Source organism: Gymnoscopelus braueri (assembly GCF_963280865.1).
Source record: "Gymnoscopelus braueri genome assembly, chromosome: 6".
Lineage (NCBI taxonomy): Eukaryota > Metazoa > Chordata > Actinopteri > Myctophiformes > Myctophidae > Gymnoscopelus > Gymnoscopelus braueri.
Genome location: NC_137607.1, coordinates 6,535,498 through 6,560,909, shown reverse-complemented (window position 1 = coordinate 6,560,909; position 25,412 = coordinate 6,535,498). Strand labels below are relative to the sequence as shown.

The window sequence follows — 25,412 nt, the reverse complement described above, 5'->3', positions numbered from 1 at the left end:
GTTAAAGTTAAAGCTCTATGTGGTGATAGTAATCATTGTTATAGACCAGTGCTTGTTCAACTACAGAAATAGAAATTATATTTTCAGGTGGGTTGCCAATTTTAGCCAATCAGGAGAGCGTACCCATTTACCAATCAGCTTCAAATGTATAATCTTCTAACCTCACATTACCAGCCTTAATAGACCCCTTAACAGACGACGTCACACTGGTTGCAAGCGATAAGAACCAGTATTGCACGTGCAGGTCCGGCACCAATGTTGGGAATTGATTGCATGAAACAATCACCTGTGTGTTCAGTCTCAATGTTGGTAAACAAATAATTGGTCTATACTCTTCCAGTTCCATTTCTCATTTCTTTGTATCATCACTTCCAATTCAACTTGCTTAACCTGTATCCTGTATGAGCTCTTTCTCCTGATTGGATACAATTGGTATCCCGACCTGAGCATGCATTTTCTGGGTCCTAAAGAGCTGGAGAGTCACCAAACACACTCTAATAATGATTGCTATCACAAGAGATATTTAACACTTTTAGCACGTTTAAAGGTAGGGTAAGTGATTTGCTTTGGTTAAAACAAGTGTTAAATAGCTCTATATTCTGATTGCACTCATTACTATAGTGTTTGTTCAGTAACAGGAGTCTCCATGTCTCTCCGCCTCTTTATTAAACAGAACATTTTCAGTTCAGTTTCAGTTTCATTTCCAATTGTATCCAATCAGGATAGAGAACTCAGTCAGGATACAGATTAAACAAGGGAAATTGGAAGTGATGACACTAAGAAAAGAGCAGACACAATTAGAACTGGAACACTATAAAAATGAAGCTGATAAATGGGTACTTTCTCCTGATTGGTTGAGATTTTGTCACCTACCGGAAAATGTATTTCCTGTTTATTAAAGAGCTGGAGAGAAGGGGAGACTCCTGTTACTAAACAAACACTCTATAGCAATGATTACTATCAAAATATATAGCTTTAACCTTTTAATACAAAACTTTTTGTTTTAACCAAAAAATATCACTTACCCTACCTTTAATCGTTTACAGTATGCTAAAATAGTGGCTTGAAATCTGAAATAATAACTATCTTTTGAAATTCATATTTTACTGTGGGCCAAATTTAAAGCAATCTGCAGTAAGACAGTACTACAACATATAATACAGGGTTTTATTTTTGAAAGCAGGTTAAAACAATGATGAGCTAAAAATAAAGAAGCTAATTATTTTAGCTTCTTTAACATTAAAACATACTATTTACACACATGTAAAATGGTCAATCATGTCGGTTGAGGTACAGTATTATATGCTTTCATCTTAAAACTTCAAAGTTGTCCACATAGTCATTGATCTAAAAAAGAAATGCATACATACCTTGAGAACAATGCAACACAACTTATACAGTATATTTGTTATTAAGCAATACAGTACAGTTAACTACAAAATGTGAACATAGTGTCAAAGTGGAATCATAGTAAATAATCATGTCCTGTCAACAACACAGAGCCTAGATGCAACACTGGACTTTCGTCTTTCTCAGAGTTTGTCATCTGTGCCGTGGGTTCTACGTCCCAGCCTGCACCCTCGACAGAACCCCTATCAGAGTCCCCTCCCTCGCTTCTGTCCATATCCATTGAGTGATGATCAAAGGGGAAGTCCTCAGAGTCCATCGGTCCAGAGGAATCGTTTAAAACTCCTCCCTCGTCCTGGTCGGCTGGTCGCTGGATGATAAAGTTACACTGGAAAAGGTCCTGGATCTGAGTGAGGAAGGGGTCTCCCTCCCCCTCTGGCAGGGGCTCTAGGTACCTGGCCAAAGATGACAGCATCTTGGAGAGTTGATGTGGAAAGAGATTTGGGTGAAAAATAGGATACGAACAACATCACAGACAAGGGGCTCTTCGCTAAATCCCACCCCAGAAACGAGTGTCCAATGCAAGCTTAGCAACCGTTGCTAAGCTTGCATATGGTTTGGCACTCTTCCGTCACTTGTCAGCTGTCAATGTTAAATTGCCCGCACACAATAATTTGCAACATTAAAAGCAAGAATAGGAATAGAGATAATGCGGATTGTGACAATGAGCCAGCAACAGATTCCACGTACCCAGAAAACGGTGCATTTTTCACCCCTTTGCCCAAGCTGAAATCTGCAATTAAACTGCAAGGCTGCATGGCTGTATTGTTGAACACGTACATAACTTAACGTCGGCAAAGTTACCCGCCCAGGTGATGGCAATAATACAAATCACTGTAATCGTAACAAAGGTGCAAATCATATAAAACAGTGTACAAATCCGCAGTGATCTGATACTGATGTGTTTGTGTTGACGCCAATGGTTACTTTGGCATGGTGTATCCTGAAATAATCACCATTAGATTTAGAAGCATGTTTAGAAACACATGTAGTTTGGGCTGTTAATATTTTTGATAGCAGATGTATGTGTTATGGAGACAGTCAGTGACTTCTAAAGCCCAAGTTCCGAGTTCAACACACCAGAAATTCAGAATCACAGCGCAACTTCTACATGTTGCCTGGATTTCGGATTCCGCACGTTTAAGTATATTAATTCATTTGTTCGTCTATTTATCATCTGCTACCATTTGGAGTGGTACCGTGCGGTACATGAAAACTCCTGTCCGGTGATAATAATGTTAAAGTTGATTGAGTTGGATAAACTGTTTCTCCCTCTTAACATTTCCCTGTATTTTTAGTTTGTTGAAATAATGTCATGGACATTTTTCCGGTGCATAGCCTACTGCAGGCCTTGTTGACTAGATTTAGAAGAGATTTGAAAGCTCTTGTTCCTGAAATGATCAATTATCTGTCATATAACATGCATGTCAATGGGTGAGAAGCACAGCTTGTCAGACCTTGGTCTGGCAGAGTGGAGTGGGTGGGGCTTAGCGAAGGGTCCATTATGTCTTGCATTTATATAGAACATTGCACCGTTTTCAACATATTACGTGTATTATTGTTTTCCATATTTTATAAATTCTTCCACATGTATGCAATTTGATGAAATGTGTGTCATTTACTTCCTCCCATGAAGCACATATTCCTGGTTTATATGTAGAAATACAAAACCACTGGAAAACAGAGACAGTTGATGGACTGACCTTCTCCAAGCAGGTGAGATGGGAGTCCCTTCTGAAAAACCTGTCCATCTGCACACACCTGACACCAGAACAGACACATACCAGTTCACATATTCTACCATATCAAGAAATGGGGTCAAGTGTTAAATTAACAACTGTAGTAGTGTAGATTAAGATATCTTTAAGGTTGACATTCCGTGTCAACAGTATAAAAAGTCAGCCCCAGCAACCCTGGGTTAGGCCTGTCACAATTATTGCACAATCGTCTAATTGCAATTATTTGAGATAATCGCAATTATTTTTGCATAATCGTTTACATGTTGAAAAATGCTCAAACATAAAAAAAAATAAAAAAAGCAGAAATAGCGTATCTACGAGCTTACAACGCGCCACTTTGTGACGTGTTGTAAGCTTGCAGATCAGCTATTTCTGCAAATTTTACATGTATAAAATGATTAAATGTCAATAACTTCTTTGTATATTTAAGTTATTTGCCAGACATGAAAGCACAGACTATGCTTTATTGCTTGCCAGACAAAAAAGACAAAAACAAAAAAGTTCACATTAGTACGCTGATGATCAGCCTTATGTTTGAGTGTCTTTGAGTGTCATGATTTGTCTCTTTCTCACCCAGGCGCCAGGGAGTATTTGGTGATGATCCACTCGGCTCTCCTCATCAACTGATTCCAGTTTGGGACGTCCTGGGACGACAGGTAGTCAAACCTGTAGGGGAGCTCTGGAGACAAGCAGACAAGCACAGAACTCAGGAAGCAATCTTTTGAACCACCTTCAGTGTTTGTCCTAAAACCATATGTATTGATCATGAAACTATAGCAGAAATGTCACAGGTTTGATTACAACACTGTGATATGAAGCTATCACTGCTGTTGGTTTGTAACAGCTTAAAATACCTTTGATCACAACCACTTTCATAGTGAACCATAATTACTGATTGTGCGCGCGCGTGTGTGTGTGTGTGTGTGCGTGTGTGCGTGTGTGTGTGTGTGTGTGTGTGTGTGTGTGTGTGTGTGTGTGTGTGTGTGTGTGTGTGTGTCTCACATACTCTGCGGGCCTGAGGGCTTCTGGGTCTCTCTCACCAACAGGCAGGTGGTCTGGGAGCGCGGGGAGGCGTTGGCTGGGTCATATGGGCTGACTATCATCCCTATAAAGGGAGCTCCACCACGTGAAAAGTAACTCTGGAAAAGACAGGCCAGACACTAAGAACACACACTCTGCTTTGTCTTCCTCTCTCTGTCTCAAACTCCCTCGCCCGCACTCCCTCCCTCTCCTTTTATTTAACCTTTATTTAATTCTCGTAGGACACACTGAGGGCTGAGACCTCCGTTTCAATGGTGCAAAGATTACAAATGTTTAAAGGAAATCAAAGCGAAGGCAGAAAAAAATGCACAAAAATCAACAATTGAGTTGAAAATTAGTCCCACTCCCATCTGAGTGCCTATTGAAGATTAACACCAGTACAATAATAACTTCTGCCATGTTTATTGTGTATGCATTCTTATTATTTGTCCTGCATAGTGCAGGTTATGGTAGAGGGGTGTATACTGTCATATACCAATTATTGATGACGTTTTTTTGTGTAATGTTCTTACCCTGCTGTACCGTATAGTACTTTTCTTACACTGTTAACTGTATCTTAGCTGCTGTGCTGCCTCTGGCAACTGACTTTACCCCATGGGATCAATAAAGGTCTCTCTATCTAAGATTATTCTATGTGTGAAGGGCACTACATTTAAAAGCATTTTTTTCCAAAGTCGAAGCCAACTTGTGGAACCTGGGGGATGATCTATTACTGCAGGATCAAAATGTGCTTCTCATGTAAGAAGAGGTCAAATATATGTTCATTTTGGCTAGACAGGGAGTCAAAGAGTGTAACATCAAGCAACCTCTGTCATAACCTAGTCCTAGACAGACAGACAGACAGCTGGAGGGAGGGTTTGTGTCAGTAATTAGAAATTAATAATTGATGAACTATTCAGGAGGACTGAGGCTCAGTCTACACGTTTAAGATGTATCGATTTGGGAGAGGACATCTTATTGGACAGCTGCAAAAGAACCTGGAGGTAAAACGCTGGACTTCCCCTCCTTTAAAACGGAACTGTCAAAAACATTCAAAAGTGTCATCACATGCTTGGGGACCAAATACACGCACGTGCACGCAGACACACACAGTCAGCCAGGCAAAAACGCACAATTTTTACTTGCGGTCATGTTACCTGGAACTGGTCCTGTGTGTGTATGTCCCGTAGAGAGGGGTTGGGTTGGAAGGTGGGGTGTGAATGGTACCAGCCCACAACACTGAGGCCCAGGGCTGACAGCGACTCACAGGCCTGGGTCTGAGACAGAGGGTCCATCTCACACTGCAAACCCGTACTCACGCTGTTGCACGGCTCTGCTGCACAGATCTACACCCCCACACACACACACACATAAACACACAGACAGACACAGTGTTTGAATGAATGTCCTTAAGTCGATCATCAAGAAGTGTCATCCCCGACTTCCATATTGCTGTTGCTTTCTGCAGCTCTACCTTCAGTACTTTGTCTTCCTCACTGAAAGTGCCTCCCAGCAAACCGATGACCTCGCCCCGAGACACGTGTGCGTGCTGAGGAGAGACATACATTCACAGAGTTATTAATTTAACCATGTAAGCACTGTACTTAAAATATGTTGCCCAAACTAAGGATGCTACTGGTGGTTAAACATGAGGGTGTAAAAACAGATCCTATAAGCACAAGAACATATTTCAAGGTAGAGATTATCTTATATCTTATAAGTCTTGTCTCATTTTGAGGATTTATTTTCCACTTCGCATTCTGAAACAATGCTTCTCATTTCACTTATACTCATTAGTATTTTTCGTTTCTTGTATCTGATGTTACTGCGTTAAATAACACCACTATGTTTTGCACCCTGTCTGTCCGTCTGACCTCTGCCTCAACATTTTCAGATTGGCCTGTTTTAATATTGCCACCAGGAGGCAGATTGTTGCAAAACAAAAATGTTTATATCACTCCAAACTGGCCAAACATCACGCAAATCGGTACCCAGTATCTCTATAGTCATGTGCAGGGGTCATCAACATGTCCGTACACGGAAAAACGTATCCGTGGAAGACTTGTCCATGTCCGTGGCACAATTTGTATTTTGATTATAATGTGTACATATTAATTAAATAAAGTAAAAGTAAATAAAGTAAATATTTTTAAATAATTTGTTTGAATGATTTTGGTGACTCATAAAGTGTCGGGATGACATGCTCATTAATATGTTGCAGAAGATTTGTCGTATTGGTACCCGTACATAATTGCATCGGGTGAGGATGCAAGACAAGACTAGAAGTCATGTTTGCTAATGTTTGTATGTTTTTCTCTGTCTTGTCTGTATTTTCTGTCTTTTTTAATGCCGACCCTGGGAGCTGAGCTCCAAAATCTCTGCACTCGTGCAAATGGCAAATAAAGTCTATTCTATTCTATTCTAATAGCTGCCTTAATTTTTTCATTGTTCCACTGGCGTACCTTACATCACACCACCTATGCATGGTCTAACACATTATTTTTGATGGGAAAATGAATTGCAAAAACTATGCAGTGATGGTGAAGAAAGGAGACTTGGAAAGACACTTTCTGACAAACCACAAATCATTTCACTAGACCTTCCCAGAAGACAGAGAACTGAGAAAAATAAATAAGGAACTGAAATCTCAGCCAAATGTAGTATGTGTGTAAGTATTTGTCTCAGAACTGCACAGTGATGGTGAAGAAAGAGAACTTGGAAAGACAGTTTGCGGACAAACCACAAATCATTTGACTAGACATTTCCAGCAGACAGAGAACTGAGAAAAAGAAATAAAGTAAGGAACAGAAATGTCAACCATTTTTACCATATAAGAATATCAAGTCAAGTGCAATCATCAGTATTTTAAGTCCCAAAAATCATGTTTTTATTATTGTTTGATGTGCATAACACATTTTTTCATAATTATACATATTAAACTATTGACTTATTCTCTTCGCATGATTTGAACTAGCGGTCTATAATAAGATGAAAAGGCAGTGGTTAAATAGATGTTATTTTGTTTATTTTGTTTGTCCATGACAAAAATAAAATATTGATGAAAATGTCCATCATATGCTGGCATGGTGATGACCCCTGGTCATGTGATCAACACAGACTGACTCATATTCCAGCCTGATTGGCTAACATTGCCATCTAAAGTTTGCATGAGTGGCTCGTTTTGAACAAAATGCCTCAAATCATGAACGCAGCGTGCGATTGCCGTGAAACTTTGCGCGCACATTCCCACTAGACCGAGGAAGAAATGGCACCCTTTTCACATTGGCCTGTTATAGCGCCACCAGCAAGCAGAATTTAGCTAAACACATTTTTTCCGAGGAGCACTTTTTCTAGTGTTTGATTATTTTCAAATCACTGCTCAAGTGAACAAAGTAAATAAATAATAACATACCATGTCCATGATGAGGAGAGCCTCTGCACACGCTATGACCTGGAATGGCTCCTAAGAGAAGAGCGTATGAATGGTTACCTCTTAGTAATGATAGGATCTAGTAGCCATCAAACTACTGGCGGACGTTAGCAGCTGACAACTAGACGTCTAGGGTTCTCAACATGGTCACACATTTAAAATGCATTAAACTTGCCAAGAAAGTTTAGAGAGGGTGGTTAGCAAGTCAGAATCATTAAACATTCAGACCTTTAATGAAACTAAGTCTCCCATCCCTGGTGATTATCACTACTACATTATTAACTGAACAACGAGACCAAGCGCACAGCTGACCTGCATGTCTTCTCCAAAACACTGGCATGGAATCAGCTGGAAAGGATCAAAAGATCTATGAAGAGAAGATAGTAAGACCAGAGAAAAAGAGGAACAAGAAGAGAATACTTAAGTTACCAAAAACCTGTTATTGACATTTAACCACTAGAATACAGATACACTTGACACCTGAATTTCCCCCCAGGGATCAATAACAGTTTTTCTTATCTCATCTTTTACAAAAGGTAAAGGCTACCGTTCTGCTCGACAACAGAATACACAAACCCTTCTGACCAGAAGGGTGGTGTGAATAAATCAGCCTTAAAGTGTGATTTATACTGCAGCGGTGGAACGTGTTGTGAGCTTACAGATCTGTTATTTTCAGTGCCAGACGCCGGCGTATAAATCAGACATAAAGCTACCCACAAAATATACCCACAGTTCCGATCAGTACATGCTGATGGATTAAAGCAAAAATAAAATCTCACGACTGAAAAAAGTTGTATGGCCAAGTCCTAATGTGTGATTTGAGAAAGGAGCCCAAATACTAGGACTGTTTCCTAAACCATTAACACAATATGTAGAATTATGATGTTTTAGTAATAATGTTCTTGCTGTTCTACATACAGCCAACCTTTGCTTTTATGAAATATCCGAGGCCTTTTATGGAAGATGCTTCTGAATATATTGCTTGATTGACCACTTCAAATTAGGGCTGTCAAACAAATATTCGATAATCGAATATTATTCGAATATTGGGGAAATATCTATATTCGAATATGAAAATTAACTCATTCCCTGCCAAAAACGTTAAAAAAAAAAATCTCTGGCAGTGGGCAAACACGGCCATAAATAATTCAGGCAGTGAATGAGTTAATATTTGAGAAACGTTTTTTTTAATGTTTATTTGACAGGGACAATACAAAAAAACAGTTAGAAGTTATAAAAACAAACAAAAGATATGTTTTATTGGATCCGAGCACTCGATACAGTTTTTTGTACTGTTTCTGTCACAAAAAAAAAGTTTTTTTAATTAATATATATTTTTATAATAATAATAATATTCGAATATATTCGAATATCTGCACATTTTAAGACCAATATTCGAATATTATTTCTGAGGAAAGTTGACAGCCCTACTTCAAATGCCCTAATCTTAAAATAATAACCAAAAATAGCCTATCTACAAGCTCTCAATGCGTCGCAGCGCGACGCATTGAGAGCTTGTAGTTCGGCTATTTTCGCTGCTCAACACTGAAATCAGTCGTGGTGACTGAGAACTTGAATCCATGCATCCATCCGTCCATCTATCCTCCAGAGACTCACCCTCTGTGTCTGGACATCTTAGAAGGTTTAGGCTGCCTCTTCATCTCCTCTCTGCGCAGAGCTAGCTCCTCTGCGCTCAGATGCTAAAGGTGCCCCCCCCAACCACAAATGAACGGTCACTACAACAATACAACAAACTATGCAAATAAATGCATACGTGCGTCGTGCGGTAGTGTGTGCATGTCAATGGATGGCTCTATACTGTACCTCGTATGTCTGGCCCTCCAGATCCTTAGCGTCACGCCAGTTTCCCCAGATGTCCCTCACACGACGCTTCCTTGTGCGCTGCAACACAGCAAAAGAATCATTCATCAATCAACTTTATTGTCACCACACAGTTACAGGTAAAAGTGAGGTGAAACTCTTGTTTAGGAAGGCTTTCACGTTTGCAGTTCAAGGAGGAAAAAGAGAATTAGAAGTAAAGTATGGGGGGGGGGGGAAGAGCACAAAAAGCCTGAAAATAGCAGCATGTTAAAAATCTGTATGATGTCATTTTAAGAGGTCCTTGTAGTGCATTCAATGAAGTGCATGTCAGTGTCATGTAGCTGAAGGTCCTGAAGGAAAACCTGAAACATAATATATGTACATCAGTGTGTGTGTGTGTGTGTGTGTGTGTGTGTGTGTGTGTGTGTGTGTGTGTGTGTGTGTGTGTGTGTGTGTGTGTGTGTGTACACACATAGGACATTTGTGTTTGGCAGATTATTTCTCTCAACAACAATGCTTCTTAGCAATAATACTGACTCACAACGTATTCATTGTTTATTTGAAAAAGATGTATTTAAACTGGCAAACTACTGTACTTGGAGAAAGGTTGGGAAAAAAGCGTTGTACAGCCAGTATTTATATTATATTTTGTTTTGTTTTGTTTGATCTGTATTGGTTGTATATGATCAGCAATACCGGTAACCAGTGTATTAAAAAAATTGAATATTGTAACTACATGAAAAGGTGTCATATAATCCCATGAGGGATGGGCCACGAGGTTAACCTCACTCCGTCAAATGGAAGAAGCTTGCGACACACATTTTGTTTCACAGCGTACTTGCATCTGAGACTCCGGGCGCAGAATCGATGACAGACGGAGTTTCATTTTTTCAAGCTACTAGGCAGGTGATTGGATGATCCCGCCCCTAGCAGCCGCTGATTGGTTCGTATGCGCAGCGGTTCGGGCAGCTTTACTCTGTGAGCAATCCCAGACCCTCCTTCCTGAAATCAAATGCAAATGAGATTTCCGGAGGGAGGGGGGTTTACCAGGCTACCACGAGGTGGCATGGCAGGTAAATACAATTTATTTCACTTTTAAATGGTGCACCATTTGTTGGGAACATGCATTTGTGGGAGGAGCAGTGCAGCTGAGCATGTGGGTTTCTGCCCTGCCAATGCCCAACAGCTTATTCTACTGTTGCTTGCTATTGTTTTGAGCTTCCTGCCCCAGGCTCCCAAAAATGTTCACTGTATGGCCTAAGGTGACAGATGGACAGGGGCGAAAACATTATCTCTGGTCTTTGGCTGTCCAGCCTGGTGGAGATACCAGTGTGGTAAAGAAACTGTCTAAATAATATTCGGAACATTTGTGGTCAAGTGTTACTTCTGCTCTATATTGCAGCGCTACAATTCTTGGAAACCGTATCACTCACTCACTCACTCACTCACACACACACACACACACACACACACACACACACACACACTTGTATTGGTTAAATATTTATGAACGTGTGACCTGTAGTATGACGAGGTAGGGTATTAATTTACGAAAACGTAAAAAGTTAAAATATGGAGATAAGAGGTTTCCAACCAACATCGATGTTGTGCAGGAACAGCTACGGTTCACACCTCCAACCTGCATCTGGCACAATTCCTGCTCTAACAGGTGTGACTCAACAACTATAATAACATTAAGATGAAACATACTTTAAGATCGACATTGATATTGCTCAGCATTTACATTGTAATTATTTGATTTACAACTGTATTCAAGTGTACTTTTCATTGCATTTTGTGTATGTGTGTGTGTGTACGTGTGGTTTGTGGTGTGTGTGGTGTTTGTGTGGGTGTGTGGTGTGTACTTGTATTTCTATACTTGTGAGGACCAAATATCCCCACAAGAGAAGTAGAATTGGCAAAATAGACATTGTGAGGACAATTTTCCTGGTCCTCACAAGAGAATGGATGTTTTATAGTTAAAAAAAAAAAGATTGTTAAGAGTTTGGTTTAGAATTAGGAAAAAAATGCCAATCTACTATGTACAGCTTTTGGGTTAGGGTTAGAAATGACAAACAATTGCAAAATAAAGGCATTCATAAGATTGACGTTCTTGAATGTTGATGGCCTCACAAGTATGGTAATACAAATCTGTGTGTGTGTGTGTGTGTGTGTGTGTGTGTGTGTGTGTGTGTGTGTGTGTGTGTGTGTGTGTGTGTGTGTGTGTGTGTGTGTGTGTGTGTGTGTGTGATAGCTAACCACGTTGGTTAGCTATCAACTGAAATTCTGCTGTATTGGGAAAAAAAACACAACAGAGATGAATGTCAAACCACATCCTGGGGGGTTTTAAAGACGACTCTTAAACAGGCGTGGAAAGTAACTACAGTAAGTACATTTACTCAAGTACTATACTTGAGTAAATGTAAAATTATGAGGTACATTTACTTTAGTTGAGTATTGCCATTCTACGATACTTCATACTTCTACTCCTCACAATGTGACACGTTGCGAGTTTGCAGATCGGCTATGTTCAAAAAAGTTGCGTCGTTCACTCTAACTAAATATTTGAATACAGGACTTTTACATACTGTACAACAGAGTATTTCTGCATTGTGGTATTGCCAGTAAAACATCGTACTTCTTCTACCACTGGTGAGGAAGGGCAGTTCCTCTTTACTGAAATAGTACTATGTGGTTTCACAGCTGACAGATGAACCATTCGGGATCTTGATCTCTCTCAACACTGGTGAGTTTATCATGACACACTCTTTACTTTCAGAACTCAACACAGAAAACAAGCTATTTGTAGGAAAATACCCATTCAGCTGTCTTGGGTGAATGATACATATTTAATTGTGAATCCAGGAGTATGAGATATCTACCAATATGAATGTCAGATGTTACAGAAATATTTATTTTGCATTTGCATTTATTTGGACATGTTATTTCCAATTATGTATGACATTTTAAATGAATAAGCCATCACCACAGCGCTCTTGTATTCAGCTCCTGGCTTCCACACATAATCTCTGGCATCATGCATTTCATCTTTGTTTGTACATGTGAATTGATTTACCTTGTGACAGTGTTTTCTGTATGTCTATGTATGGTCCGTGAAGGTATTGCATCATGTGGCCCCTGACCATGCATTCAGTAATGTAGGAAAGTGAAGTTTCTTCTATTATTTTCTTCCCATAGTTAAAATTTTAACCCTAACTTGGTATTTGAGGACAGGGGAATTAAAGACATAATCATCATTATCAGTGGTGATTTGAGGAGGCTTATGCTTCAATTCCAAAAAGTACTTAATACAAAAACAAAAACAGTTTTCCACACTGGCATACCTGAAGAATTTGTACAGGGAGCCAGATAATGACATAAGACTGTCCCTGTCCTCCACTATAGCCAAGAAGAGACCACTAGTTGAGAAACAGTGCACTAAACCAGTGGTTCCCAAACCTTTTAGCTCAAGAACCAAAAATGAAATTAGACGTTTGCCCGGGACCAAAACTAGTGAAAATAGCAGATCTACAAGCTCACAGTGAGCTTGTAGATCTGCTATTTTCACTACTTCATAAACTTTTTAAAAATGTATTTATGGAAATTATTAGTATTAGTACCGGTAATAGTATTTCATTTTATCAATGGAATACTTTTGAAAAATGTTGGAATAGTTTTTAATTGATGAAAAGTAGTTTTTTTTTGTTTAGACCTTTTAAAATATGTTGAACTTGAAATATATATTTTTTTTAATGTAGGAAACGGATAAAATAATATATTTACTCGCGACCCATAAAAATTGGTTCGCGATCCAAAGATGGGTCCTGACCCACTGTTTGAGAAACAATGCACTAAATGACTTGTTGACCGAGGATGACGTGTCAAATCAATGTTGTAATTTACTGGGAAGACAGAGTTCAACAAGTTCCACAGAAAAGGGAGTTAGAATCTCAGGAAGGGGAAGTATTTTGCAACGAATTAAATCAAGCCCTTAACAGTCATTATTTAATTTTAAAGCCTATAGCTTTTCCTCCCACACCTATTAAATCATAAATACTTTCTTAAATTTGATGCACTTTGAAAACCTCTGAATAAACATGCTTTTAACAACATGCTGGCCAAGTGCTAGTGCTTGCAATGAGTTTGGCTGCATAACAAGTCTGTTGGTGTCCTGTAGTCCAATCTTAAATCTCAGATTAAAGCAAGTGGTTCCCAGTATTTTTCTGGATCAGCCAGGGCCCACTGGAATATTCTCAAAAGCGTATATTTTCAGCCCTTTTGCTACCACTCAGACAGATTTTGGCTAAAACTCACACAAATTGTCTCTTCTCTATATGCAGGAGAAAATAATGATACTCTTCTATACTGAAAGTGATCCACCTCAACTTCTGCAGTAAAAATGAAAGTATTTTGAAGATGAACCATTTTGTTGTCTGTGTGCTTCTCTACAACAGGTTTAATCGTTCAGCCATGGAGAACAACAGTGACGACTACAATGACTTCCTCTCTATGTTGAACTACAGCTATGACACCACTGACGACCCAAAAACTGTGGTTGACGTGTTCGTCGAGCTCTGCTCCAAAGCCGTTGTCAACCGGTTTGGTTCTAGCTTCATCCCCGTCTTCTACTACGTCAATTTCCTCCTCAGTTACATTGGCAACGGGCTGGTTCTCCTCATCATCTACAAGTTTGAGAAGCTCCACTCTGTGACAAACATCCTCCTCCTCAATTTGGTCGTCTCCAACCTCCTCTTCGCCTCCAGCCTTCCCTTTTGGGCCACCTACCATTCCGGCGAGTGGATCTTCGGCGTAGCCATGTGCAAGATGGTCAGCAGTGCCTACTACGTGGGCTACTACAGTTCCATCCTCTTCCTCACACTCATGACGTTCGACCGCTATCTGGCCGTGGTGCACGCCGTGGCCGCTTCCAAGAGCAGGAAGAAGACCTACGCCGTCTGTGCGTCGGCGGTGGTCTGGTGCGTCAGCGTTTTAGCCAGTCTCAAAGAACTGGTTTTCACAAACGTACGTGAGGACCGGGAGAACGGCCTGATGTGTGAGGAGACAGGATACGACCTGGCTGTCATGAACCTCTGGCGCCAGGTCAGCTATTATCAACAGTTCCTCGTCTTCTTCCTCCTGCCTTTTCTCCTAGTGATGTTCTGCTACGTCAGCATCACCGTCCGCATCATCAACACCCGCATGAAGGAGAAGTGCCGCTCCATCAAGCTCATCTTCATCATCGTCTTCACCTACTTCGCGTGCTGGACGCCCTACAACGCCGTCATCCTCCTGCAGGCCGTTAGACTCTCTTCCGGTCGCGACGACGAGTCGTGCGCAGAGTCAGAGACGTTGGACTATTCCATGTACGTGACGCGCAACGTGGCGTACCTGTACTGCTGCGTCAGCCCCGTGTTCTACACCTTCGTGGGCAAGAAGTTCCAGAGCCACTTCAAGAGACTGCTGGCCAAGAAGATCCCCTGTCTGAGACGACGCATGAGCTTCACCAGCACCACCTCTCAGAGAACACCGAATACTACCGCTGATCACTGATTACTACTGCTGGTTAGGGATGGGACCATATGAGGATTACATGTCACGATTATTGTGGCAGAAATAACTGCGATCAACGATCTTATCACGATAATGAAAATATGCTTAAAACTTAGAATGGCACTTTTGTTTAACCACTTGGATCCCTGGCGGGAACGTTTGCCAAAAATAGCCAATCTACAAGCTAACAACGTGTTGCAACGTGTTGTGAGCTTGTAGATCTGCTATTTTTGGCAAATTGATCTGACTGTGGAGGGAAATAAGAGTGGTCTGTTTTATCAAGTATAGAGGGTTTAAGTGGTACTGAATTTGCAGCTCAACAAAAGCAAATTCCTCCTAGTGTATGACGGAGGACAATTACACGATTAATTAAAATCTCCACGATACGATTATTGTGATCACGATAAACAAAACAACAATAACAATTATCGTCCCATCCCTACTGCTGATTACTAGCTGATAGATACAAGCAAACACACACACACACACATTTAAATGAACCCTAGAATTGTCTTAAGTGACTTTTGATCATTGCTTGACTTGTAACAAAGTCAAGCAAAGTGTGTCTCTGTGTGTGTGTGTGTGTGTGTGTGTGTGTGTGTGTGTGTGTGTGTGTGTGTGTGTGTGTGTGTGTGTGTGTGTGTGTGTGTGTGTGTGTCCTGTGGACGACACACCGAATCTCTGTGTCCGAGCTTTGCATAACATGTGTGCACCTGCATCAATGTGAACTATGTGGTCGAACCGAACACGCCGCACCTCAATCCCATGTACAGCACGCAGATTTGTATTATTCTTGCACCTTAACTAACATCCATATCATGTACAGTACATATATATCAGCTGCTAGGCTCACGCACCTTATGTCTTACCTCAGGTACTTACTGCACCGGATAGATATACTATGTATAAATAGAAAAAATGTTTTTTTTTCATTGATCTCTTTCTCTCTTCCTTTTGCACCCCCTGACCCCTTCTTCTCCCCTTTCTCATTTTATGGAAATAACAAAAATAATGGCGCTTGCACAAAAACGAATTTGACCCACTGTTTTACACCTGTAAACCTGTGACGTGATAATAAAGTTGATTTAGATTCTGATCAATAGTGGTAGCATGTATAATGGAACTCCATGTATGTCCATGTACGTCCAGCACAATATCAGCAGTTTTTGACAACATCAGGGATCCCCTAGAAATGGTCACAAAGCCATTCCCAATGGGTTTAGGCACTAATGGACACCTACCATGCTCTGGAGTCTCTGGGCGAGCTGGTACGCCTCCAGGATGTCTTTCCCCTCCTTATGCTTGGAGCGATCCAAAACCCTAGGGCGGTTATAAACGGCTTGCTCTACAGGGGGGAGAGGGAGAGAGAAAGAAACAGGCAACGTCAATTTAACAAAATGGCATAGAACTTTACCAAATGCAAATGTAAACTTCATCACACAAATTCAACCGAAATTGTGCCATTTCAGTTCAAAATAAGTAATTTATGTCAGCTGACACTGTCCACCAGTGTTGATTTTGACAGCAAATTTTGATTTAGTTTTAGTCATTGAATACATTTCCATTTAGTTTTAGTCATATTTTAGTCATCTGAAATGTTTTAGTTTTTGTCTAGTTTTAGTCGACTAAATATCATAAGACTAAATAAACAGTTGATTTAGTCGACTAAAATGTATGTTGGCGGTGCCTTGATGGCGTCGTAATGGCTGATTTTACACTTGGTTGCATGCTGAAAATAGCCGATCTACAAGCTCACAACGCGTCGCAGCGCGACGCGTTGTGAGCTTGTAGATCTGCTATTTTCAGAGTGCAACACCCGAGCGCAACCAAGCATAAACTGACTCGACTTTTAGTTCTAGTGGATCTCTTCTCCACTAGTCCCTCCCGAACATTTTAGTCTAGATTTTATTTGTCGACGAAATTATCAATATATTAAGTCCAGTTTTAGTCATCATAGCTTATGTTTTATTTGGTTTTTATTTAGTTTTCGTCAGTGAAAAAAATAGTCGACGAACATTTTTCGTCATAGTTTTAGTCGACGAAATCAACACTGCTGTCCACAGACACTTTTCTTAGAAGTATAAAGCAGCTTTGGGTGTGTTAATGAGCCCAGCCCGGCTTACCACAGTTGAAGTTGATGGCTCCTATGAGTTCCAAGTACGTGTGTACTCTGCCGATGCAGTTGACGTCTCCGCAGTTCTTCAAGCCCGGGCGCACCGATGTCTTGTTCAGGTACTTTGGCTTGCTCTTTAGCCTGGTGAAGAATTGGATACATTTATGTCAGCCCAAGTCCTAATCTGCAATTTGTGAAAAAGCACCCCTCCACACTAGCACTAGCACTCTGTTTCCTAAACAAGTGGTCAAATGTGTTGAATTATTTTCAGGTATTATCATTTTAAACCTATGTTCTTAAGTGTTCTACATACAGCCAACCGGTGGAAGAAATTGCAGATTGAGGCTTTAACTATTGCTTTTATGAAATATTCGTGACCATTAGGGTTAATGGAAGATGCTTCTGAAAATGTATTCTATTGCTAGTTAGTTTGACCAAATCAAATACTCTTCAAACACTCTTTATTCTATTGCTAGTTTGATCACTGAAAATACTATTTAATCTTAAAATAACAAGAAATCGCCTATCTAGAAGCTCACAACACGTTGCAGACCTTTAATCCATGCATATATACACATGTTACACATAAGTTATTCTCATCTAGATGACAGATAATTGCTTGTTAACCCATTAAGACCTGAAACGCATCTGTGTCACTTTTTGATTTGAGCTAAAAAAAGCATTATTTTACACTTTGGCTATTCAAAAATAGCAGATATACAAGCTCGTAGCGCGGCACCGAGTGCCGCACTACGAGCTTGTAGATCTGCTATTTTTGAAAAATCGTGAAAATGTGTGCAAATCTTTGAATATATATTGTTTAAAGCGAACATTTTTAACTCTATTCTTTGCTTCTGGGGGGTCCCTGGAACAAAACATTTTGAGATGGGGGTCGGCGGCCAAATACATATAATTTTGGGGGTCCTTGACATGAAAAAGTTTGAGCACCACTGATATAGAAACAGAATCAGAAAACTGTTGGGATTTTGTAGAATCGGCTTCAGGTCTTAATGGGTTAAGTAGTTAGGGTGGTTGGGGGTGAGAGATGAGATGAGAGCGGACGTAATGCTGATGTTTTTACCACTGATCCAGGATGTAGTTTCTGATCTTCAGATATCTTTCTGGGGTCTTGGACGACCGTCCCTCGAAAAACTCTGGGATGGCTTGTTTCTCATCCTCAGCGATGGTGTCCATGTCCATCTCTACTTCCTGCTCCGGGGCTTTAAGCTCCGCCTCTTCCTCGTCGTCCTCGTCGTCCTCCTCCTCCTCGTCGTCCTCCTCATCTTCTGCTCCCGGTGTATACAAGGCCAACTGACCCCCGTTGGTCTTATTATCTAAAAAGGGAGAACGGGCATTAATGGTTAAGAATTGGAGAATATTAATTGTAAGGACTGGAGAAGATTAGCCACCCCTGCTTGCATAGGTTAAAATCCCTCCAGAGCCTTCTCCTTCGTGCCCACCCTATGCAGTCTCGCTCTCAGCTATCTAAAAAAAAAAAAAAGATAAACTACAGACGGCCCAGAATAAACTAATAAGTGTAGTCCTTTACCTCTCCCCAAGAAGCCACATTGGCCATAACCATTTTAAAGAACTAAATTGGCTCCCCGTGGAAGGTACAATACAACAACTGAGAGTTATTATGGTCTATAACATTTTAAAAGGCCAAAGCCCAAAATACTTCAAAGGTTATTTTCAGAATGTTAGTGACTACCACAGCGTGAACACAAGGGCTAGTGTAGCTGATCTTAACACTCTCACCGCCGGGCCCGTAGCCTACGGGCCGATAAATCCAACTGTACAGCGCCGATCCCGTAGCCTACGGGCTGTGGTGCTTTTTCCTTTTTTTCGAAAAAACTTTTTTTTTTCTATTTTCCAGTACGGCACATTTCATCGTAACACCACCGGAAATGGAATTATTCAGGATCCCGTTTTGAAGATCCCGTAGGACTCCATTCTAAAGCGCACACTGTAACGCCATTTTATACGATTGTAGTTTTTCTCCTCGCTGATCACTGTTTAACATAAACCGTTCTAACTACAATCATGGAGCTCCGTTTGACACGTGGTTTGGACTGGTACACGCAGGGAGATCTTCGCGATGTTTACAAACAGTGCTCAGCTCAATCCTAAGGATTTTAACAAGGTCTATGGCGACGTGAAAAAAACAAAAAACAACAATAAAACGTTGGCACTGGTGAGTACATTATGAGATTAACCTCTGGCGGTCAATGTGTTAAAGGAGGAGTTCACCCAAAAAATGACATATTTTCTATCAATTGCATACGACATGAAGCCTTGAATTCATGGATTTATTTTAGTTTTTGTGGCATTCCTAAGCCAATAATTTGATGACCGGGTGTGTATCCGGTAGGAGACACAAACTCTACTTTGTGTCTCCTACCGGATACATTAGCCGGTAGGAGACGCAAATCAAATTATTAGCTTAGGAATGCCACAAAAAAAAAAAAAATCCATGGATTCAAGGCTTCATGGGGAGTGCAATTGATAGAAAATAAGTCATTTTTTGGGTGAACTACTCCTTTAAACCACCAAACCTAAAAAACAAGGTACGTAGGTAGAAGCTCAATCCAATACACAGGGAGGGAGGAGTGGAACAAAATTCCCACATTAAATTAAATTTGTCATTGAACAGCTGTTGAAAAATTAGCTGATGGGCGAGTTAGAATAGAGTCATGGTTCCCTGGTTGGCCTGCATTGGACCTTGTTGGTATGGCTGGTATTGGGTGCGTTAAACGTAATGTTCTATTCATTTATCTCTTGTGCGCCGGTTTTATGACCGTCTATGCTGTTGAACGCTATTATTACAATGATCTTTATTTAGTTATAATAGAATAACAAATGTGTTATCAGTTGGATACTATGTTGCTATTATTTATGTTGGGGCCGCAACGGAATTAAGTCTTTCGACTTTTTGTGCCATCCTGATAACTCTACTGTACTGTGCACCTCCGTGAATTGTATCATGAATTAATAAAATAAATCAAATCAAAAAGCTTTCCCATTCTTTGTCTCGGATAAAGATACAGGGAAGTTGATCGTCTTTCTCTCCTTTAACCCATTGAGACTACATGTCTCCTAAATCTCAACAGTATTCTGAAAAACATATGTTTCTATATCAGTGGTTCTCAATCTTCTTCATGTCAAGGACCCCCAAAATTATATGTATTTGGCCGCCGACCCCCATCAAAATATTTTGTTCCAGGGACCCCCCAGAAGCAAAGATTTGAGTTAAAAACGTTCGCTTTAAAAATATATATATTCAAAGATTTGCACACATTTTCACGATTTTTCAAAAATAGCAGATCTACAAGCTTGTAGCGCGGCACTCGGTGCCGCGCTATGAGCTTGTATATCTGCTATTTTTGAATAGCCCAAAGTGTAAAATGATGCTTTTTAGCTCAAATCTAAAAATGAGACAGTTCCAGGTCTCAATGGGTTAAAAAAAAAAGTATCTATGGATTACCTGCTCCATCGCTGGAGGACTCGTCTTGTCCCAGTCTTTCCTCTGGGCTCTCAGACGGGCAGCTCTGGCTCTGAGGAGCGTCACACGACGGCTCTGTCTTCTGTGACTCTGTCCCCGGGGGTCCTCGCTGGGGGTCCTGTGTGACCCCGTCTCCGTCGTCTTCCTCCTTGAACTCGCTCGCAGCACATTCGTCAGGACGAGGGCAGGTGGATAAGGGTTGAACGTTAGCTTGAGATGGAGAGCTGTGACTAGGTAGACTATGTTTATGGCCCTCAGCCAGACCGGTGTCATCCTGGACGGACCGTGCCTGTGTGTTCTCCCCTTGCTCAGAGTCCTCTACCTGCCTATCTGTGTCTGCAGGCCTCTCTGAACTACATGGCTCACTGCAGGGCTCAGTTTTGAGGTCAGTTTGTAGATGATGGTCTCCTTCGTCGCTCAGGTCGTCAGTGATGTCCACTTCGGCGTTCTCGTCGTCAGAGAGCTTCTCTATACGGACGGCGTTGACCAGGACCGACGGGTGGTCGGAGTTGGACCGAGAGGCGTTCAGTTGCGCCGCCGGGCCTGCGGGGGGAGCTGCAGCTCTGGATTCTGACTTGGCCTGCAGGAATACACAAAAATGAGCATGGCATATTCTAGGCATTCTTAGGAAATTCAATCTGCCTTCCGATTATTAAAACTTTCCTGAAGGGTGCATACTGTACATGCTTTATTTATGTGAAAGAGTTATAAAATGAGGGCAGAGCATGATTTCATTCATTTGATAAAACTAGGAGAGACAAAAAACACTTGCAGTGTTTTAATATTTGCCCTGTGTTTTGTTTCATGTTATACTTTCAATATTTTTAGTACATGCATCTTATATTATTTAAATAACAGATTTTTCTTCATTGTGCAGCACTTTGGGCAACATTTGTTAATCTTTAAATGTGCTTTATAAATAAATTGACAATGATGTGTAATTATGTATAATTAGCATTATCCAGCTAGGGAGGAGTTAAGACAAGCCTCACCTTCTGTTTGAAATACTGTCTGGCATAGCTTTTGACCTGAAGAACTGTACGACTGCCCACCAGCTTGGCAATCTTAGTCCACCTTCGACCGAACTGAGCCTGCAGAAACACACACCTTTAGACACCTAGCTACACCACAACCACTCAACCACAGCACACACACACACACACACACACACACACACACACACACACACACACACACACACACACACACACACACACACACACACACACACACACACACACACACACACACACACACACACACACACACACACACACACACACACACACACACACACACAGCTAATATTTAAGCACTGACCACAAGGCAGTCGTCACGTCCTAGAGGCAGTCAGCTGAGCTAAAAGGTTATGTGTTGAAAACACGGTAAGAGGTCTTACTATTCCCTCTTCAAAGAGCTCCTTCTCCTGTTGGGACCAGCGGAAAGAGGAGGCTGAAGCTGAGGGTTTGGCGGGAGACCTGAACGAAGGAAAAGACCATGTCATGGACAGAGACAGAAGTGAGGCATTCCATTTAAGCGCATGTCAGAAAATACGTAGCTGGACTTACTTCTTAACTTTGGACTTGGGGATGTCACTACTGGGTTGCTTGGAGTCACTGTGCCACACATGATTCCTAGGAATCTCCCGGCCTGTCAGATAATATCTGAGAACGTGGTTAAGGTCCAACAGCTGAGCAAATGAAAATCCCTGTAGCATTAGTGAAAATATGTGTCTGCATAATGGTGTGAGGGTTTAGAGCATACATGGGCAACTGGCGGCCCGGGGGCCACATGCGGCCCCCACCTTCACTTAATGCGGCCCGCAGGTTAATATCGGAATACTGATATATTATTGATTTTAGCTGTTACAATTCCAAACATGAAAACATGACCCGCTTTAATTACTTATATATATCTATATTAGTAGCTTAATGACTAGTATTACAATTCTATTGTCTTTTTTATGTCCAATGTATTTGTATTTAAGTTCATAAGGTTAATAAGTATAACTAAATGCATTTGAAAAAAAAAAAAAAAAAAATCTGGATTCCAATTAAAAAATAGCTCAAAAAGCGTCGCACCGCAACGTGTTTTGAGCTTGTAGATCGGCTATTGTTTCTACTTTTGTGTGACATAGAATGGCGAAGCACGGCATTAATTTACAAAAATTACGGAGATAAGAGGTCTGCCCGACAGTATATGCAACGTGGCCCCCTGGAGTGTGTGTGGAAATATGGTGGCCCTCTCCATCATCAAAGTTGCCCACCCCTGGTTTAGAGGACAATAAAAGGATACTGTTCCTCCAACAGCATGTTCTCAATGACCTCCCTGTTCTCTGGGCTGATAGAGCTGTCCAGCTCCCATGGCTACAGACAAGAGAGAGCAGAGGAAGAGGAACAAATTAACAACAACAAATTAAACAACAAACTAAAGTCAAAAACATATCCAAACATGCCTATACAATATATAGTCAATATATAGTCTTTAACTCAATATTACTCACCAATATTCCAGTGCTGGTTTTCCAAGCAGACTGTAAGAATTGGTCCTGGAGTAGCCCGCCTCCATCCAAGTCACTGAAATACAGAGAGAAACATTTGTTTTCCCTTCACTGTCCTATAGCTCTGGTCCAGAGCGTCAGCAAGTTCTCTCTAACTCTCTGGACCAGAGCTAACTAACTGTCCTGTCCTACTACTCAGTAATCCTCAATAGGCGGACTCCGGTCCGGACCCGGACCACAACTATCTCCGGACTCTGTTTGTAGCCTATTATCTAGCAACTACCACGAGTCAAAATCGCCTTTTTATCCACTGCATGCAGCTGTTTGACTGTGCGTTGTGCCACTGCTTCACTGTGTGTGATTTGGTTTAGTCCAAAAGACGTTACTTATTGGGGTCATTGAGAGTTCACACAGTGGACAACGTGTTTTTACTTTCGGGGTTTAAAGCTGCCGGTACTTTTAGTTTTGAGAGCAGTTCAGCAACAGTAGAAGTCTAGATTTCAAACGTGGATAAAAATATCATGCTCAAAGTTTGTCAGTAAAAGCAAGGAGGACCCTGAACATCGGCATTTCAAAGAGGATTGGACTGAACGATTCAGAATGAACATTCATCCTTTACTTCAACCATGCTGATCAGCCTAATATTGTGAAGAGTGACAGTGATCATGTTTGAAGGCAAACACAAAGAGGAGATGACAGGTAAAATCAAGCAAATCCCACTCTCAGATTCCAAAGCAAACATTTTAGTGCTGTTATTTATGTATTTTTAAAGCTGTGGGTGAGTCCACTGACACCACTGATAAATAATCTTTAGTTAAAGGTTCAAAGTGTTTTTTAAATCTTGTGTACAAGAATAAAACCTACGTTTGTTTGGCTTATTTAGTCATTGCATCAGCATAATTAAAAACTAAACTAAAATAGAAAATAAGACAGTAGGCTAATAATAAGTGAATACAATAAAAACAAAAAAATCTAACAGCAACAGTATACACAACAGTCATATACTTTACTTGTAGTAATAAACAAAGTCCGGACCTTTGTCTCATTGACATTTTTCTTTGTGGACCTTTAAGACTTGTATTTGAGAACCCATGTACTACATCATCAACACTGTACAGTAAGTTAGGACATGCTGTGACTGTGACTACAGGTGATGATGAGGCTGACATTAAAACAAGCCAGCCTTTCTGATGATCAGTGGTGGTGGTGGTGTAGTACTCCAATGTTTTACTTAAGTAAAAGTATCAATACTGAAATCTAGAAGTACTGTGTGTACTTGAGTAAAAGTACAAAAGTATTGGTATCAAAATGTACTTAAATACCAAAAGTAGAAAGTACTCATTATGCAGGATGTCCCATTTCACAAGTTTTCAAATATAAAATGTCTAAAGATCTTTTGAAAATAGCAGATCTACAAGCTCACAATGCGTCGCATTGTGAGCTTGCAGATCTGCTATTTTCAAATGGACGAAATATATATAGGGCTGAAGTGGCTGAAAATCTACAAAGTATCTCAAGTTTTGAAATAATTGTAGTGGAGTAAAAAGTACAATATTTGCCTCTGAGATGTAGTGGAGTAGAAGTAAAAGTATTGGGAATTCGAAATACTCAAGTAAAGTACAAATACCTCAAAATTGTACTTAAGTACAGTACTTGAGTAAATGTACTTAGTTACTTACACCACTGGTTAGGACATGGTGTGACTTAAGGTGAGGAGGAGGCAGACATTAAGACTGGCCAGCCTTGATGATGATGAGACATCAACTACACTGCAGTGCAAAGCCCTCACATGCAAAGGCCTTTATCAAACCTTTATGTTCATTCACTAGGCATAATAATACATATGCAACAAGCAACGATAGGGACACACACTGAACGAAGCGAATAAACGCGCTTTTTACCCCAGATCGGCATCGAATTCATCTCCTTCGATGTCAACATCAACCTCGTCCGCCATGTTTACTGGATGATAATAACAAACAACGGGCCAAGAGGAGAAAACACACAGTGGGACATCTCCACTCCACACAGCGACCCCTGCTGGTGGGAAGTTTACATAGTTGCTTCTTCGGGTCATAAAAAATACACTGTGGAATTCATGGTCATTAATTCGTTGGGAGTCTATTTGTGTTTTGTTAAAAAACAACGTTTTTCTGTTTATAATCTCAAACCAGCATTTATGGGGCTTTTTAAACAATCTGCAGGAACTCAGAGTAATAGTGTGTGTTTTAACCCGGATGAGAGAGAGGGATGGACACAGGCAGCGTTGCCATGTCCGCATAGTATAAGCGACTTTGGGCTTGTTTTTCTGTGAAGTTGCTTGTAATGTT

General features: G+C 40.7%; 2 protein-coding genes across 2 annotated transcripts; one reads left to right on the top strand and one right to left on the bottom strand.

Annotated features, from left to right (window-relative positions):
• Positions 1-1,168: 1,168 nt before the first annotated feature.
• On the bottom strand, positions 1,169-25,040 carry mysm1 (Myb-like, SWIRM and MPN domains 1). Its single transcript, XM_080431325.1, has 20 exons — positions 24,984-25,040; positions 23,086-23,158; positions 22,878-22,948; positions 22,151-22,246; positions 21,982-22,060; positions 21,575-21,673; positions 20,565-21,162; positions 18,162-18,414; positions 17,091-17,221; positions 16,209-16,312; positions 9,421-9,498; positions 9,214-9,296; positions 7,909-7,963; positions 7,579-7,629; positions 5,641-5,715; positions 5,324-5,512; positions 4,153-4,285; positions 3,720-3,825; positions 3,111-3,168; positions 1,169-1,822 (listed from the first exon to the last, which is right to left on the bottom strand). The coding sequence occupies exons 1-20, from the start codon at positions 25,037-25,039 to the stop codon at positions 1,466-1,468; spliced, it is 2,745 nt and encodes a 914-aa protein (XP_080287451.1). The 5' UTR covers position 25,040; the 3' UTR covers positions 1,169-1,465.
• On the top strand, positions 13,877-15,283 carry LOC308086584 (C-C chemokine receptor type 4-like). The gene has a single exon (XM_080430192.1). It carries the CDS (start codon positions 13,888-13,890, stop codon positions 14,965-14,967), a length of 1,080 nt encoding a protein of 359 aa, XP_080286318.1. The 5' UTR covers positions 13,877-13,887; the 3' UTR covers positions 14,968-15,283.
• Positions 25,041-25,412: the final 372 nt, after the last annotated feature.

Bases quoted from the DNA above. Each gene is read 5' to 3' on its own strand.
- LOC308086584 (XM_080430192.1), top strand. From the start codon at position 13,888: ATGGAGAACAACAGTGACGACTACAATGACTTCCTCTCTATGTTGAAC.
- mysm1 (XM_080431325.1), bottom strand. From the start codon at position 25,039: ATGGCGGACGAGGTTGATGTTGACATCGAAGGAGATGAATTCGATGCC. The intron at 22,949-23,085 runs GTGAGTAATATT...TCTTGTCTGTAG, and splicing joins AAACCAGCACTGGAATATTG to CCATGGGAGCTGGACAGCTC. The intron at 3,826-4,152 runs GTATGTGAGACA...GCTTGTCTCCAG, and splicing joins GAAGCCCTCAGGCCCGCAGA to AGCTCCCCTACAGGTTTGAC.